The 16,636-nt window shown below is 47.2% G+C and overlaps 1 protein-coding gene across 1 annotated transcript in view; it reads right to left on the minus strand.

Moving 5' to 3' along the window:
• Positions 1–549: 549 nt before the first annotated feature.
• grin2ba (glutamate receptor, ionotropic, N-methyl D-aspartate 2B, genome duplicate a) overlaps positions 550–16,636 on the minus strand; it is a 55,145-nt gene continuing 39,058 nt past the window's right edge. Inside the window, exons 8-14 of the mRNA XM_068749539.1 lie at positions 14,281–14,434; positions 13,473–13,598; positions 10,892–11,121; positions 10,624–10,784; positions 9,521–9,708; positions 5,576–5,814; positions 550–2,823 (exon numbers count right to left, since the gene is read on the minus strand). Coding sequence (XP_068605640.1) covers positions 550–2,823; positions 5,576–5,814; positions 9,521–9,708; positions 10,624–10,784; positions 10,892–11,121; positions 13,473–13,598; positions 14,281–14,434 — 3,372 coding nt within the window. The remainder of the gene's footprint in view (positions 2,824–5,575; positions 5,815–9,520; positions 9,709–10,623; positions 10,785–10,891; positions 11,122–13,472; positions 13,599–14,280; positions 14,435–16,636) is intronic.

The following is a 16,636-nucleotide window of genomic DNA, read 5'->3' on the forward strand; positions in this document are numbered from 1 at the left end:
GAGAGAGGAGGAGCGAGGAGCACTAGTTTTTGTAAATGTGGCAACGTCTCCTCCTCTGCAGCGACACAGGGGCAGATGGACGGTTCGCTCCTCTCTCGGCTCCGGCAGCCCTTCTTCATCAGCGCTCGGCGGGAGCCGTCAAATCGCACCGGGCTCACATGTCCAGCATCAGACGGGGACGAGGTGTGGGCTCTCTGCGTTAGTAACCGGGGACAATGGCTTCTGCCTCGCTGGGTGGTGAAACGAAGGACTTAGGAGTCGAGCGAGTTTGTGATGTCGAGTGTTAATCGACTTTGCTTGGACATAAAAGTAGAGTAGCTTTGGCCATTTCTGAGAGAGGGGCGTTCTCCCACCCCTCCTCAGGGTGTCCTGATTTCTTAAAAACCAAGATCTTTCAGTTCCTCGGGCTCTCTCGCCTTATCTTGGTGTCCCAATATGGGCTCGAGCTGCAGTGTGTGTGGACAACGTCTTTATAATCATCCCTGATCTCCTGACACTACACGCCTCCTTCTCCCTCGCCACTGTCCGTCCCTCCTCCCCTGTTTTCTCTCACACGTCAGACTCGATGCTGGAGAGTTTCTCGTAGACATGGCCATTGCTTCCATTGAAGGGACGCGGGGGCCCGACCCCCAGCATGGAGCCGTGGTGGTTCATTCCACCCAGGCTGAGCTCTTTCGGGAACCGGGGAGTCACGTTGGACATCACCCCGGACGGGGCGGGGGCTGGCAGATAGGACGCAGTGCTCATCTGGCTCCTGAAGTCACTTCGGCTGTTTTTGGCAACTTGTGGCTGCTGCTGCTGCTTGTTCATGTAGTATTGTTTGGCTCCATGCATGAGACACTGGTCGTCACCGAAGGTGGGGATAAAGGGGTTTTGGTTCACCCGATCCGGGTAAAGAGATTTGGATAAAGAGAACGCCCCGCCTTCCATCAAGGAACAATCCTCTCTCATGTCCCTCTCTCCGATGGAGCGCCGGTGGAGGCCCTCCCCGCCTCTGAACAGGCCGAACGGTGATCCAGGTCCTTGCCGACTCTCGCCTCCGTAAAACAACGGGTCCCTGTCTCGGTCCCTTTCCCTCTCCGAGCCCCCGTGACGCTCAAATATATGTGCAAAGGGGCTGGTGCCCTCCATGTAGCGTTCTTTCTCCTTCAGGCTAACACTCCTGGGTGGGGGCAGCATCCCTCCCATACCTGCTCCGCTCATCCCCCCACCTCCTCCCAGACCCCCCATCATGCTCCCCATCCCACTGGACTCCTCTTTCTGAAGGTCAACAAATGCGTCATAAGAGTGCTGCCGCCTAAGCTGTTTGCCTATTCCTCCGCCCTTCCTCCTCTGTTGGCCCTGGAGTTGAGACTGAGGGCCCGCACCCATGCCTCCTCCTCCCCCACCTGACCCTCCCCCCATCTGTTCCAAGAGGTGGTTGTTGTCCTCGCTGATGTCGTAGAGGGTCCCTGTCTTTTTGCAGCTCTCGCAGCGCATGCAGCTCGCAGAGCTGGGCCGGCTGTTTCCTCCGCCTCCCGAGGAGCTCATGCCACCCCCATACACTCCGCCACCTCCTCCAACATGCATGGACATCTGTTTGACCCCTCCTCCCCCGCTAGCCCGACAGTTCCTGCACTCCCACTCTCCCCCTGCCAACCCTGATCCTCCCCCACTCTTTGAATCTGACTTTTTGGGTTTGCTCTTTAGGAAGTCCTCCACAGGAACCAGGGAGGTGCAGGTCCCCACTCCTCCATCTCTACCCACAGGGCCCTCTGTCAAATCCACATGCTCCCATTGAGGGACTCCTTCTTTGGGCCGGAACTGGTCCAAATAAAAGTCCCTAACGCTCTCCTTTTCTCTGAATAAGTAGTTTGCATCTGTGTTTCCGCCTCCTCCTCCTCCTCTCTTCCGTTCAGCGGGCAGGAGTGGAGGCGAGGCAGAGCGGTGGCCGTGGTAGTGGTGGTGGCTGATGTGGTACGGTTTCCTCCTGTAGCCCAGCGCGATGTCGTCCAGCTCCCGTCTGGACTTGGCCGAGGCCGGCCTCTTTTTCAGGCTATCGCGGTACTGTTTTCTCTTCTTGGCATTGCCCTCCAGGTTTCCGTAGGTTACGGTGTGCGTGGAAATGTCAGAAACATCGGAACGTATATTCCCCTCGTCCTCCCCTCTCCCCCCACAGTAGTTATGTCCAGGGATGTACGTGGAACTTGAGGCGCCTCCCTTGAAGGAGAACTTCCCGTAGAGGTCCGGCAGGCCTCCCTTGAAGCCCTGGCCTGGGGGAGGAGTCTGCCCAGACAGCAAGTCAAATTTGCTCATGTTCCTGTGGGTCAGTGCCGAGCATGGCTGAGTGGTAAAGATCGGCGCCACCCCCCCACCTAGGCTGTCGCAGTCAAACATGCCGCCCTCCAAAGAACTAGCACTGCCCAAACTATGGGGCCTGTTAGGAGGAGGCCCGCTGAGGCCTAGCGTTGAGCCGTGGTGGTGCAGGTAATGGTCCTGGTACAGGTTACTGTCCTTTAGGTGGATGTTGCCAAACGTCCTCTCCACCTCCCCGATGTAGTCGCTGAACATGTTGTCTTCTGGGAGGTACGGTGGCTTGCAGTCCGAGTGTCCCGCCAAGCTGCGCCGGTGTTCAGAGATGTCATAAACGGAGGACTCGCGCCGTATGAAGTCCAAAGCGCTGTGCGGCGAGCCGTTGACCCCCGACAGGGACGCCATGTTCTTAGCCGTACGCAGGAGACGCATGATGTTGGAATGGGTGTTGTTCATGGTGGCCGAAGGCGAGTTCAACGCTGAGCTGCTCTTCTCCTCGATCTGCACCCCATGGATGCAGCTGTAGATGCCCTGCGTGACAGAAAAAAACCAGTGAGTGGATGCTGATGCTTTCAACACCTTAATCAATAAGTCGTGTATATGGTCTGTAGGAACAGATTTTACTCCACACGTACTCTAGACAAAAAAACATGGAGTATATATTATCTGGTGTGAGCGAAACAGCGAGCGCGAGGTATGAAGATTCAAAGAGGCGAGTGTAGCTGGATTATTGATAAAGGCAAAGGGGGCCCCCTGAGTCCCGCCGGTCAATACCTTCAATCAATGTGATTAGAATTCCGCTGAACAATATCCTCTGGCGGTTATTAAGCGCCTCTATTCCACACGACCGCCTCCGCCAGGGAGTGTTACCATGGCAGAACGATGAACTGCTCCCACTGCATTCAGTGATGTATGATGTCATATTCAGATGAAAACGGATCGAGAGCAGAGAGGAGATCTGGCGTGACGGATGGGGGATTTTTAAACGATCAGATCAATTTCTTACAATCATTTTAATCAGTGTTTTCTGGGCGACTGCGGGAATAAAGAGACTGTTTACCCACTGTTGGTGATCAGGGATCACATGACCTTATCCTGCTCGTCGCTGCAGAGGTCAGGGCTCTGTTACGAGGTTCAGGGTCAACATCCTCCTTTTATCCCCTAACTTGACCCTACGACCGTCAGCGCTTCTCTCCCTAACCTCTCGTTTCTGTGGCAGCCCTGTGGACGTTGCCTGCGCTGCAGCGAGTACGCCTCCATCCCTCATTCTGGCTTTTATAGATATCGTTATTACTTCTTTCAATTTCACAGTCTGTTAACAGCCAAGTATGTAAAGCTTGACAATGTCTAAAAGCAAGAGAGCTTAGCACACGTGTAAAGATGACTCATCGGTATTGGGCGAAGAGATCGGGATGGACAAAGGTTTCCGCCCACCTGTTTGATAATTCAGCTTTTTTTTTACGTTTATCTTTTCCTTCTTCCACCTCTTTTGTTTCTTTTTTTCCATCTGCCTGTTAATGCTCTTGGTCTCCACTTCCTCTCTTCCCTTTCTCTTCTTTTGTTGTCCCAATTAACCCCCCCCCCTCCTCATCCCATCATTGAATACATTTTCCAGAGACCTCCACCTTAACGTAATGATGATCTTCTCTCATTAATATTTCGCCTGTATAGATTGAGCGACGTGTCGAATCGCACAAATGGCCAAACAAGAAAACAACTGAAGACTGTACTGCGGCAAACGGACACGAAGCAAAGTGATTTCTGCTTCTTATTCAACAGCAGACTTTGTCTACTCAACATGCCCAACATAATTAACAGTTGGCAGATTGCTGCCACCCCATCCTACAGTAGCTGATTATTCACGGAGGAAACGTGATGAGCAGCAACTGTCGCCTGAGGGTTCGATTCCGCCAGGCCGATCAGACAGAATCTATGAGTGATTACGCTACTACATGCAGGCAGCGACAATCAGCTTTTACGTGGCAGCTGATGATGTAATGCTTGCCTGGATGGGGCATAAAGTACGTGACACTAAATGCAATTGAACTTTGACACAATGTGATTTGAGGGCTGTGAAAAACGGAGCGATTAAACCTCTTGATACATTTATCTGAGCCAAATCCGTGAGAGGATTTTCAAATCAATATAATTAATTATTTCCAGTGTCACAGGTGGGAACCGGAGGAGCAGGTAGCCGCGAGAGGAGGGGGCGCTGCTTCCCTGGCGGGGAGGGAACGATAACCGACAGTGAAGCCTCCGTACGGTCACGGAGGCTCACACCAGCCATGACAGATGTCTCTTTTTTTATGTTAATTGCAGCAGTAGCAATAAAGTTTATTGGATTATGCTGTGAAAAAAAGAAAAAAAAAATCTGAGTGGCAGGGCAAGAAGAGAAAAGGGTAAATGAGAAGGAGGCGGTTGTGCGGGATTGGCCGAGGACCGTGAAAGACAAACTGTTATTTCTCTGCTATTCAAACCAACCCTCTGACTGAATTCCCCGGATAATATCCTGTTCTGGAATCATCCAGTCGTACTCGTGGACCACAGAGTTCATTTTTGGAATGTTGGCAAAGACAATGGTAATTTCTGCAAACGAGAGCCACACAAAGCGTAACAGCATCATGATGTGATAATCAGAAACAGCACCGAGCCGTTTGTCTTTGGGAATGAGAATCCAGCTGACATTTTAACACAAAGATACGCAGACGTGCACACGACGCCATAAACAAGGTGACAGCAGCAACGTGTAATTAACGCCATGCAGAATAATCAAAGTTGGGCACTGGAGCGTAATATTAGAGCAGAGAGGGGGGAAATGTGGTGCGGTTTTCTTTCTTTCTTGGCACCGCAGCATCTTAACAAATGGAGAGGGGGGTGGGGGGGCAGCAGTGTGTGGCTTTCTGCTGTAAATTAGCCACGTGGTTTAGCCTGCAGCGGCTCACCTTCAGACGCAAGGAATTACACCGACGGCGTGTCACAACAAGCGGAATGCAAATCAAACACCTCAGGGTGACTTTGGTCTCGTGGGATCAACGACTCGACTCTCTCTGGTATTGATTTGGGCTCAGCATTTTGTAAATATTTACCTCATGGGGCGCAGGAGATCCCGAGAGTTCCGACAAAAGGAAAACGGCCGCGATACCTTTTTCTATATTTTTTTGGAAGTGACAGTTTGGTCACCTACAATGCACGCCATCCTGATTAATCGTGACCAGGCTTTAGAGATCGGAATGTTAAAGTCTGAGCACAAGCGTCCTGCCGTCCCTGCCCCAGCCCGTCTCACCCTGCTGATGGAGAAGACGAAGCCGGGCTGGCCAGAGCAGACTCCCATGAAGCAGAAGCGCAGCTGCCAGTAGAACCAGTGTTCACAGATGAAGGTGATGAGCGACAGGGCCATGGCAGCACCGAGCATGTAGAAGACGCCGGCCATGTTGTCCACGTCCAGCTGGCTGGACATTACCTCGTTCTTCTCATGGTGGCAGATTCCTGTCAGCCACAAGGACTCCAGCTCCTCCATCTCACCTGGATGGAGGAATGCAATGACAGCAGATGGACGGGAAAGAGGAATGACAGAGGGAAGGAAGCAAAAAGGATGGCGAGAGAGACAGATGGCGTGGAGAAGGAGGCGGGGAGGGAGGGTGGATGGCAAAGACATATGGCAATAAGATAAAGGAAGTGGGACATGGCATGAAGGAAGGAGAGGACATGAGACAGAGGATAGCATGGGGACAACATGTGGAGATGCGCCGTTTTTCCACATTTGCATTGGAATTGACATAAAGAAAGGTTTGTGAGAGACGAGGGATGGAATATGCAACATAATGGAGAGAGGAGCGATATGATGTAAGAGCATTGGGGAACACGAGGGATGGAGAGATGATGCAATGGACGAAGAGAGGAGAGAAGATCGTGGGCAGAGTTAAAAGTGAAATATTAGTCTGAATTTTGCAGTTCACTCATTGCAGAAAAGAAAAGAAAAAAACACAACACAGTTATCTTGTGCTTACAAGACAATATGCAAAAGGCAACACGTGCCTGTGTGTGTGTGTGTGTGTGTGTGTGTGTGTCTGTGTCCACGCAGCTGCAGCCTCTGGTGCTTTTTATGGGTCACCTTCTGTTTCATCACAGGCTGTTCTCTATCAAAGCCGACTGATGGGACAGGTGTCTCTTAATTAATCATACATTCAGTGGCTGTCGCTGCATGTCAGCGTGACTCCTGCACCGGGGCGCCGGCTGGCCTCTGAGCACCAGCAAGACGCCGCACAGCATACAAACACAGGGCACGGAGCCGTGCACACACACACACACACACAGGCTAAAACGAAGATGCAATCAAGCACCAGCCAGGATTTATCGCTGCTGGGAAACTGTCTGTGAACCGTTTTAATGTGACGGTGGCGTAGAAGCACTTTTATTTGACATCAGCGTATTTATGCAACAGCTTTGCTTTATGTGAGCTAAAGGTGCTCTTCAGAAGTTTTTGGTCAATCTGGCTGGGGTTCGTTGGTGATTGTCTATTACACTGTCATAAAGAATAACTCCAGCACTAAAGATGTCCCCGCTACTAAAAAAACAATCAAACTGGAGAACGGTATCAAAAACTCTGTGAACATCGTTTCAGCTTAACCTGTCGAGTCCTGAACTCTTGCATGGCATGCAGTTTTAATTTCTCTTGGCTATTTGGGGTGATTGGGACCTGATGAGCGTACAACAATTATTATTATCAATATATTATATAAATCATTATTAATATAGCATTATTTAGTCATTATGTAAGTACTGAGTCAACTCCTAGCGTATCCTAAACCGGGCAAGACGAAACCGTTCACTCTGCACATGCGACTGCAAAGCCATCCAGCATTTCTGGCGCCACGTCCCGGGAGTCCTCTCTCTTCTTCTGAGCTCCTGCTGCCACTTACTGGGAAACTAATTCAACGTCTCCCTCGAATCAATCCATCCCTGCTCTACTTTCTGTAATTTAGCATCATTTTCTCAGGATGCTGATATCAATTTCTAGCATTATTACTATAATTATGGTTGTTGTCTTTATGAATATAATAAATATAAATGTCTTGTTCGCCTTATCATTGAGCCAACACCAAACACTAGGTCTGGATTAATCCCACGCACATTCCCACAGTCCTACACACACGCTGACACCCATGTTCTCACGCTCACACATCCACTAACACACACACACACACCTACGACGATACACACCCACACATTTTCGCTTTTTAAACCTCAATGTTCATTTACTGATTGTATTAAGGTTAAATCTCTACATTAGATCATTTGTTTCGGTAAACATGCGGCTAAATTCAGCTGCTTGATAGATTATCTTGGGGAGAAACAGCTACAAAATGTACAAACACAATAATTGAATTAAACAAACGAGGTTTGTATTCAAATTCTTTTTTTTTTATGACATGTAAATTGCAAATTTGAATCAAAGGTTCTTAAATTTCAAAGCATGCTCGCTGTAAATAACCAAAACTTTCCCTCCAACATCAAATCAGAAAATCCAGTACCAAAAGCACTCATGCCTAAATTCAACCAGCCAGGCTCTGCCCCCGGCTTCGCACCGGGCCACTGGGCTCTCCACGTGAGTCTGCTGGCTATCTAGGCCACCAGGAGTGGAGTGGATGGCGAGGCGTGGCCGGGTGACATTGGCATCCTGAGAGGGGCGAGACACGATTCCTGCATAAAAGCTTCCACACAAGGAGGAGCGACTGTGACACGACCCATTTTGGAATACACGTGTGAATGCACAAAAATATACACACGTGCAGCATCACTCTTAACAGTGTCTATATTTGAAAAGCTAGTTTTGGAAGTAAAACTTTTAAATTATGTAGGCTAACAAAAATAAACCTGTGTTATAATCAGAAACGCGCCACCCGCCCTTTATCACACACCCCTCTCACTCACACACACACACACAGGTCTGGTCCATATTATCCTTTTTATGCACACACACACACACACACACACACACACATACACACAAACCCGTGCACTCATACGCACACGGTGCTGAAATGCACCACGAGCTATGCTAAGCGGAGTCGGCCCCGGAGCGCCCCTTGGTTCAGGATGCTCACAACACGCTGGACCAAGCTCAAATTAGAACGCACACACACACACACACACACACTCATGTACACGCACACGCTTTCTGTGAGTGAAAGCTGAATTCAGAGATATTTTGACATAATTTTGATTTTATAATAAAGAGTTTCTGCTTGGAAACCATAAAACATGAGCGAAACGAGCCGGGATTGGACGCGTGAGTTGATTAACTACTGGACTTGGCTACTTTCTTGCTCATTAAGGCTCCAGCTGTAGCTGACAGGACTGAAAGAACAACCCCTTGAGAGTTTGGATCTAAATCTCAGAATACTGCATGAAGACCCTTTTAACAGGCGTCACATTTCCCCATAATTCCCACTTCCAGCCACCATTGCTGAGGTCAACACAGCCAATAAGAGCAGTAATGTGCCTAGTCAACAAAACTTGGAATTGAAATTCTGCTCTGCCGGGCCCCTAGAGCCAACGGCGCACGCCAGATATTGAGACAAGATATTGCTAGGATAAGATAAAACAGGATGTACCTTTATCGAAAGCCTGTGGGGGGAAATTCAGCTTGACACCGCGGTACACGGGGAGACGTGGCAGCGTTGGGGTAAAAATGTACCAAAGAATTAAATAGAATAAAATGTGACATAAAATAGAATTAAAATATGATCTATTGTAATCTTAGTCCACAATACTGTTCCCCGAGAAGAGGAGAATGGAAGATTTCCAGTTGTTACATCTGGAAATTAAATCAGACAACTTGCTTTCCTGAAACTTACATATGGAGTGAGTTTTACAGATTAAATCCTACATTTAAATCCTTGTTACTGTTGTTATATTTCATGAGATGAAAAGTCATTTACAGTCAAAATAAATACATAAATAGCTCTTGTTTGAAATCAGCCAAACAAATGTAACATGTCTCTTTTTTTTGCCTGAATTTAGAGTAAACATTGTTAAAATAGTGTATTTTTCACAAATGTACATGAGAAATAAACTCCGCCAGTGCTATTTCACCTACAGCGAAGCTGGAGGAAAGAATTGTTCACAGCGGATTGGTGGCAAAGATTGTTGGGCAATTTACAGGCCGACTTCCTGGAGACCGAGCAGCACGCGTTAGTCGGATGTGTGAGAACGCCGCTTCCCTCACCGTCTCCAAACAGCTGCAGGATGGCCAGGTCCACGTGTCTCTTCCAGATAGACTCCTTCTGGATGGCGATGCCGTAACCCGTCGTGGCGAAGATGTAGCCGCTGCCAATGGTCACCAACTTGCAGCCCTCGTCCCTGCCGGCCATGTAGTTCAGCACGGCTGCGTCGTAAATGAAAGCATCTAGTTTGCTAATGAAAAAGAGAGAGTGGGGGAGAGAGAGAGAGAGAGAAAAAGGAGAGAGAGATAGGCTAAAATTAATTAGCACTCAGGAGTCAGACATCCCAGTTACAACATTCCAATTAACCTGCTAAATAGCACTAAGCTGCTGATAAGTGAAATAGACTTCCACTTGGTTTGGCGAGGCTGGAGTTGGCGCACAGACTGGCTAACATGCTCACTCGATGAATACTGAAGAGGGGGGGTTAAAAGTATTTATTAGTGGAGATTTTCAGCGACAATATGGTCAGATGGAAACAAGTAGCAAAGATATACACAGAGTACTGTCAAACTCAAGGTCCGGGGGCCAAATGTGGTCCTCCAAGTAATTTTTTGTGGCCCACGAGAGCTGTGTGAAGACATTTGTTTTTGTAAAAACAGCCCACATTTGTTGGTTGTTCTGCAGTTCTGCTCCTCTCAACTGTGACAAAAGAGTTTTGAATAAAGTTAATATCATAACTTGTGTTGGATGATATTTTTCTTTCTTTAATATTTAATATTATTTACCTGAATAAGTTTGATTATTGATCGATGGAGTAGTGTGGTTTGCTTAACCTGATCAATTGAAATGATTTATGTTATAATAACAGCAATAATCTATCCATATATTTTTACAACTATACAATTGAATATGCAATGTTTGTAACTTAAGTAGTGAACTGATCAAACGGAAACATTCAGCAACATGGCAACAACAATAGCAACACGCTGCAGTCAGGAAATCAATAATCTGCTGGCGGTGACCATTGAAAGTTATTGGAACTTTTTTGTTTTTTCCAGCATGTTGATCCCGGCTACATATTGAAAATGTGATCCATTACATTAATGTCCTACTTGGACTGTAATGTGTGGACCTGAATGTACTACTGTCGTGTGTAGCTCCTCACCCAGCCTTCAGACTCTGCAGAGCCTCATTGACATTCCTCTGGTGGAACTTTGTCATGTAGCCGTGCATTTCTGGATAGTTGTTTCGAATGTTTCTCTCCGTACTGCCGTTTGGGACGGTGCCAAAGCGAAACGGAGGCGAGAAGTCGTTGGGGCTCTGGAACTGCGCATGGGAAAGGGAGCGTGGAATGGAGAGAGGGATGTAAAAAGTCTGCAAATTAAGAGAAGAGCGAGAGAAAGAGGACAAGCAGCAAAAGCCTTTATTCTTACCTTTTTGTCTGAGAGTCCTGTTACCTGGTCCACATATTCCTCCTGGATCATGAAGGCGGCCAGGTTGGCAGTGTAGGAGGCCAGGAAGATGACAGCGAAGAAGGCCCACACTGACACCATGATCTTGCTGGTGGTGCCTTTGGGGTTCTGCACTGGCACAGAGTTGTTAAAGACCAGGCCCCAGAGCAGCCAGATGGCCTTACCGATGGTGAAGGACGGACCGTGAGGCTCTGAAAGAGTCCAGCGATAGCATGTTATAGACATGTTACCTGTTAGTATCCATGCCAGCTGCCTGGCTACTATAATTATCTTCATTATTACATCTTAACATTCAAAAACTCCATTTACGGATTCAAAAATGAGTTAAAAATAACATCGACTCCGATTCACTTTTACTTTTCAGGGTTGGCGCATAAATATAACAGGAACAATTTTAAACCTTTTGGCGATGATCCAGATCACCATGTGGACGGTGTAAATCTAATTAGGAGGGGAATGAGCTGCTTGGTGGAGGTCTGCGCTCGCTGTGTGCTTTTCTAGTTGCACATGTGAATTGAATTAATCTATTTCTGGTGTGAGGCTCACTTCATCTATGCTCTGGTAGCCAACCGCTTCACTCGAGCCATTATTCTGTGATTGGCAAGTGGTTCTTTAATGTTTTGTGTGAGCGTGTGTGAGACAAACAACGTGTGTGTGTGTGTGTTTGTATGGGCATGTATTGTTGTACGGGGCTTTTGTTCAGGGACAGGCTGACTTTCATCTTGCCAAATGTCTCCTTTGTGAAGTTTGCAACAAAGATGATTGAACGAATTGACTTTACAAATCTGCAGTCGTGCCACTCATACAGGACGGCGTCCAGTCCTTTGACTCTAAATTTCAATCTGCACTCTTCATGATACCAAACTCCCACAGCGCTTACATGCAGATAAAATGAGCATGCATACAGAGGAGAACAGCGCTTTAGGGAGGAGTACATCTCCTCCAACATGATGAAGGATGTGAGGAATGAAAAAAACAACAACACTGTCTATATATAGCCCCAACAGAGATCGAGGTTGTGGGAAGATATTGATCTTTTTTTCCAAACTTCTCATCTTTTTTTGGCTGAGGAGATCAAAACACAAAAGTAGCCTCTTTGTGAAAATATGTAAATTAATGCAAATGCTTGTCCGGTGAGAAGGAAGCAGCGATAAAGGTGCGCCGGCACCCACTGAAGGAGCTACACCTGTAAAGGATAAAAGGAGCACAGCGTGGGTGAAGAGGAGGAGTGGAGAAGGATGAAGCCGTCAGGTCAGTGAAGACAGCTGCTCTGTTTGTGGAGGCGTTCTGCAGTTCGTTGAAGTGTCTGTCAATCTTTGTGCACAGCAAAAGGAAATGTAATGCAACATGAGCCACGCTGTCAGTGAGAGAATCTGCACCAAGAAACAACTAGTTAGAAAATTACTCATGGAGCACTCCTCCCCCTGGAGGACTAAATTACAGAACATGTTCCCTACATAAATCGGCAGATTTCACAGGACTGTTTTTCCATGTTCGCATCCTGTGAATGTTGTTGGTGAACAGACAGCAGTTGGTTTCATTTGGATCCTTGATTCCACCATCAGGTTGTTGTTTTTCTTGCCAAAACTGCTCCTCTGTTTTCATGTGTTGGTCCGTAGCCTCACATCCAGGACTTGGCTGCTAAAAAAGTATTTCATTCACACTATTCAGAAAACTAGAAACTCACAACATACCACCACTTTAAACCTGATACGCAAGCACTGATACGAGTGCACGTTCACACTGATCAGCTATGTTGTCATTTCATCAGTAAATATTGTGGAGAGCAGAAAGGAAGGGAGAGAAATATTAACCGACTAAACCTCATCATTGCTAAAGCAGCCAGGAATATTAAATATATGAATATGAATTAGTTCTTCCATCCCTCGTATCCCAGATGCGTCCCGTTTCCCTGTGGATCAGGCCCTATGATGCAACATCCAGTGCAATAATGTCACAAAACAAGTTCACTTTTGTTACTTTGTATCTACTAAATGGTTCTAAACTCTCAAGCAGGAGCTTTAATTGTAATGTGTTATTTTTAGATTGATATACTGATCTTTAATCCGAAGTAAATAATCCCAGCACATCCTCCACTATTGTATAAACATGGTGGGAGGAGGCTGAGGCCAACGGCTGGGAGAAAACTCAAATCAGTGATGACAAGTTTTCATATTCCAGCACGTTGACCATGAACCAAAAGCTTTGAATTGCTCATGATCAGTGTGAATAATCTGAACATTTTTAAAGCTACACCACAAAAAAAGAGTAAATAATCCAAAAAGCCTTTAATTTCTCACCAAACAGCTGAAGCATTAGCTATAAAGTCCAGTCCCAAAGCAATACTTGTCCTTTGACACTCAGCATGCAAAGACTGAGACGTGAAGGTGAACAAAACTAGAAGAGAAAGTGTCGGCATCAATTTAAAATCATATCCTCAAACAACATTGCAGTTCAACCCACAACAGGTGTGTGTGTGCATGTCTGTGTCCCTGCATGCATGCATGTGTGTGTTTTTGTGTGTTGAGCTGAGACCACTCACCTCTGCCGTCAGCCAGACAGCGGTTGTAGCCCACAGGGCTGAAGTACTCAAATATAAACACAGCTACTGCTGACACCAGCAACAGCATCACGAACATCATCACCCACACATCCGCACTGAAGGGCTCTGGAGCGGGGAGAGAGGGATGAGAGGAGAGATGAAGGAAGGCAAGAGGGGGGGATGGGAAGAAGAGGAGATGGAAAGAACAAATTTGCGAGAAGAAGCGAGGAAGTGACGACGGACAACAGGAGAGAGGGGAAGAGAAGAAAAAGGAGCGAGGGCGTTGTAGAGAAAGAGCAGAAGGGAAGGGAGGAAAAGAGAAATATGGAAATGTATGCGCCAGATTGAGAAGAGGAAGAGAGATGGAGTAGGAGTAGGCATCACAAGAGGGCAAAGAGAAAGGGAGTGAAAGAGAGCATAAATAAACAGCTAGTTACCATGAACACCAGCCTGCCTCCTCGCCGTACAAACGCATTAAGGCTCGGCTATAATCAGAGTGTCCACTAAAACACTAAAACTTAAAGGAAACATGGGTCTGTTCATCTCAAGAATCAGCACGGAGGAAAACACACAGGAGCAGTGTAAGCTGCGTCGTCAATTTCACACTAAATCTGGAAGTATAGTGATTTTATCTAATCAATAAATAAGTAAATAATACGCATGTCAGTGTCAAAATACTGCATGAATGAAGAGAGCAAGAAATTAGTTCAAAGATTGATGAGACTATTGTTTGAAATATCAAAAAACACGTCTTCAGGTTCCTCCTTCAACCCCTTCCCGCCCTCGACATCAGACAGATGATCCTCACCTAAGAAGGCCGAAGGCGAAACGGTGCCGTTGCTACGGGAGACCATGACACTGATGCCCGTCTCGATGAAGGGGACGGAAAAATCGATGACCTCTGACCTCTCCTCATTGATGGTCAAAGATCCGACAGCCATGTGGGCGTTTTTTCGCACCACCTGGTGGAGACGAGAACATTGTCCATTCAAACATCCCTTTTTTTAACGCTAAATTTTAAGTACTCGGGCTTTGAACAGTGATAAGTGTCTTCTGTGATGTGGAAACAAGAGCATTGAAAAATCACTCAAGCTAGTTAAGACTACAGTAAAAAAATAAATAAAAGTCATATCACAGCAACCATCTGGGAATTGCTCCAAAGATGGAGGAATGAATTTGATGGGCACAGACGACAAATCCTTTCATTCTAAAGGGCATTATGCAAACATTGTCGTCGGATCTGTTATTTCACTGAATGAATGAAAGAGGGCGACTGTGTCTCTCCACTAAATGTCTTCAGTGGTCTAATACATCAAGAGTAAATGCTTTGGTGTCCCGCATTAAAGTCCAAGAGTGATAACTTTAGTCTAGACACACTTTTTCAAAGATGTTCATTCAGAATTCATTATAACGGGAAAATGATTTTCCAACCGACTTGCAGTTTTCTCTGGGTAAAAGAGCAACACTTGTAGCAGAATCACAAGCCACTCTCGCCTTCACCGTTAACATGCGCGAGCGTGCAGCAGGTTCCCCCTCGGTTAGCTGTCAAAAGGTATTTTTGGGAAGCGCAGCAAATCAGATCTGACATAATGGCAGATGGGACAGGTTGAAGGAAAGAGGATGCATTTAAGAGCAGGGAAAGAATTAGACGGAGAAAAGTGAGGCGATGACACACACGAGATTGGGGATAAAAATACTGATCGGTCGGTGCAGACGGGAGGCCGACGTGATTTCGGCGCACGACGCTCGGAGCGGACACTCGTGATCGTGCACCAGGAGAGAAAAAAGCAAGAGGACAGACAGAAAGAGGGAGGAAGAAAGTGGGTTACCACAGTGGGTCATGGCTTCTGGAAATAGCCACCCCTCCCTCTACCTGTCTCCCCTCCCATCAGGAACTGCACAGGTATATTTAGCCCCAATTTTAAAGCCCTACAGGGCGGGGGGGTAAACTGGGACACAAGACTGTCTTCCCGAGTTAATAAGGTGTTTGTGACAGTGAGTCAAAGTTTCAGCGCTCAGCGTGTGTTCCTGAACGCATTCGAGTGAGTCACGCAGGGAAAAAGAGAGCGAGAGAAAGAGAAACCTCTGTCCTCTGAAGGTCTGCTCGACAGGCAGGTAGAAAATGACAACTCGACACATGATCTGCACTTTTCAAAGTGTTTGACTCTGCTATGTGTGCATTTAGAACTCTTTCAATCCTCTTGTTCTGTCGGCATGTGGGTGCCGCTGTACATGTTCCATCGTGTGTTTGTGCCTCAATGTGCGAATGTCCGCCTGGGGGAGGAGAGAGAGAGTCCATCCAGCAGTGTGCTCACTTCCTCTCTCTCCATTTGTTCTCTCCTTCTCCCTCCTACGACTTGTTCTCTACGTGTTATGAAAGTGACCCATGTGTGGGTGTTATTGAGAATGAGTGAGCCCGCATCTGCGTTTGAGTCTCAGCCGGTGTGCGCCAGAGTCTTTGCGTGACTCTGCCAGCAAGGCCAAACTCGTGTGATCAAGTGCATTGCCTCTAAGAATGTAAAAAGGGAGGATTAGCTGCGGCGCAAGTCCATGCATCCCCATTAATACTGACACCGACAATCGCGTTAGGACAAGAAGTCGGCCCTCTTCAGCGCTCATAGATCCAGGCTGTGTGGCTAATCGGGTGAAGGCCCCTCGCTGAGGGTCCGAGAGCGGCGCTAGCATGTGAGGCTACGTGCCGCCCTCGTCGTTGTAGATGTCGTTTCATTAAAGGTGTGAGATATACAGTACGCCTGGCGCTATTCCAGCTGGAGGTCACAGGGTACAGCAGATATGTGTGTGTCTGTGTGTGTGTGTGTGTGTGTGTGTGCGCATATATAAAACACTGTGGATGTCTGTCTTCTTCCATGCAGTCAGGCATGTATTCTCTTATTCCTGGGAACATGTCACGTGTCAGGGAGAGAGGTTTGCTGTTATGAATGCAGCCCTCCTCCTAATGACCATTCCATTCATCTGTGGCGGTGAGAAAAAGACGGGGGGGGGGGGGGTTTATTACAGGTGACCACACTTTCAGCTCTGCTCCCTCTAATTCACCGGCTGACTGGCAGGACGACATAAATGGCTTTATGTAATAGATTAAATGATTCAGCTTAATGAAAACTGAACAGCAAAGGGGACAGAGCGGACGCCATAATCTTGCCGGT

Source organism: Brachionichthys hirsutus, chromosome 16, assembly GCF_040956055.1.
Source record: "Brachionichthys hirsutus isolate HB-005 chromosome 16, CSIRO-AGI_Bhir_v1, whole genome shotgun sequence".
NCBI classification, from domain to species: Eukaryota; Metazoa; Chordata; class Actinopteri; order Lophiiformes; family Brachionichthyidae; genus Brachionichthys; species Brachionichthys hirsutus.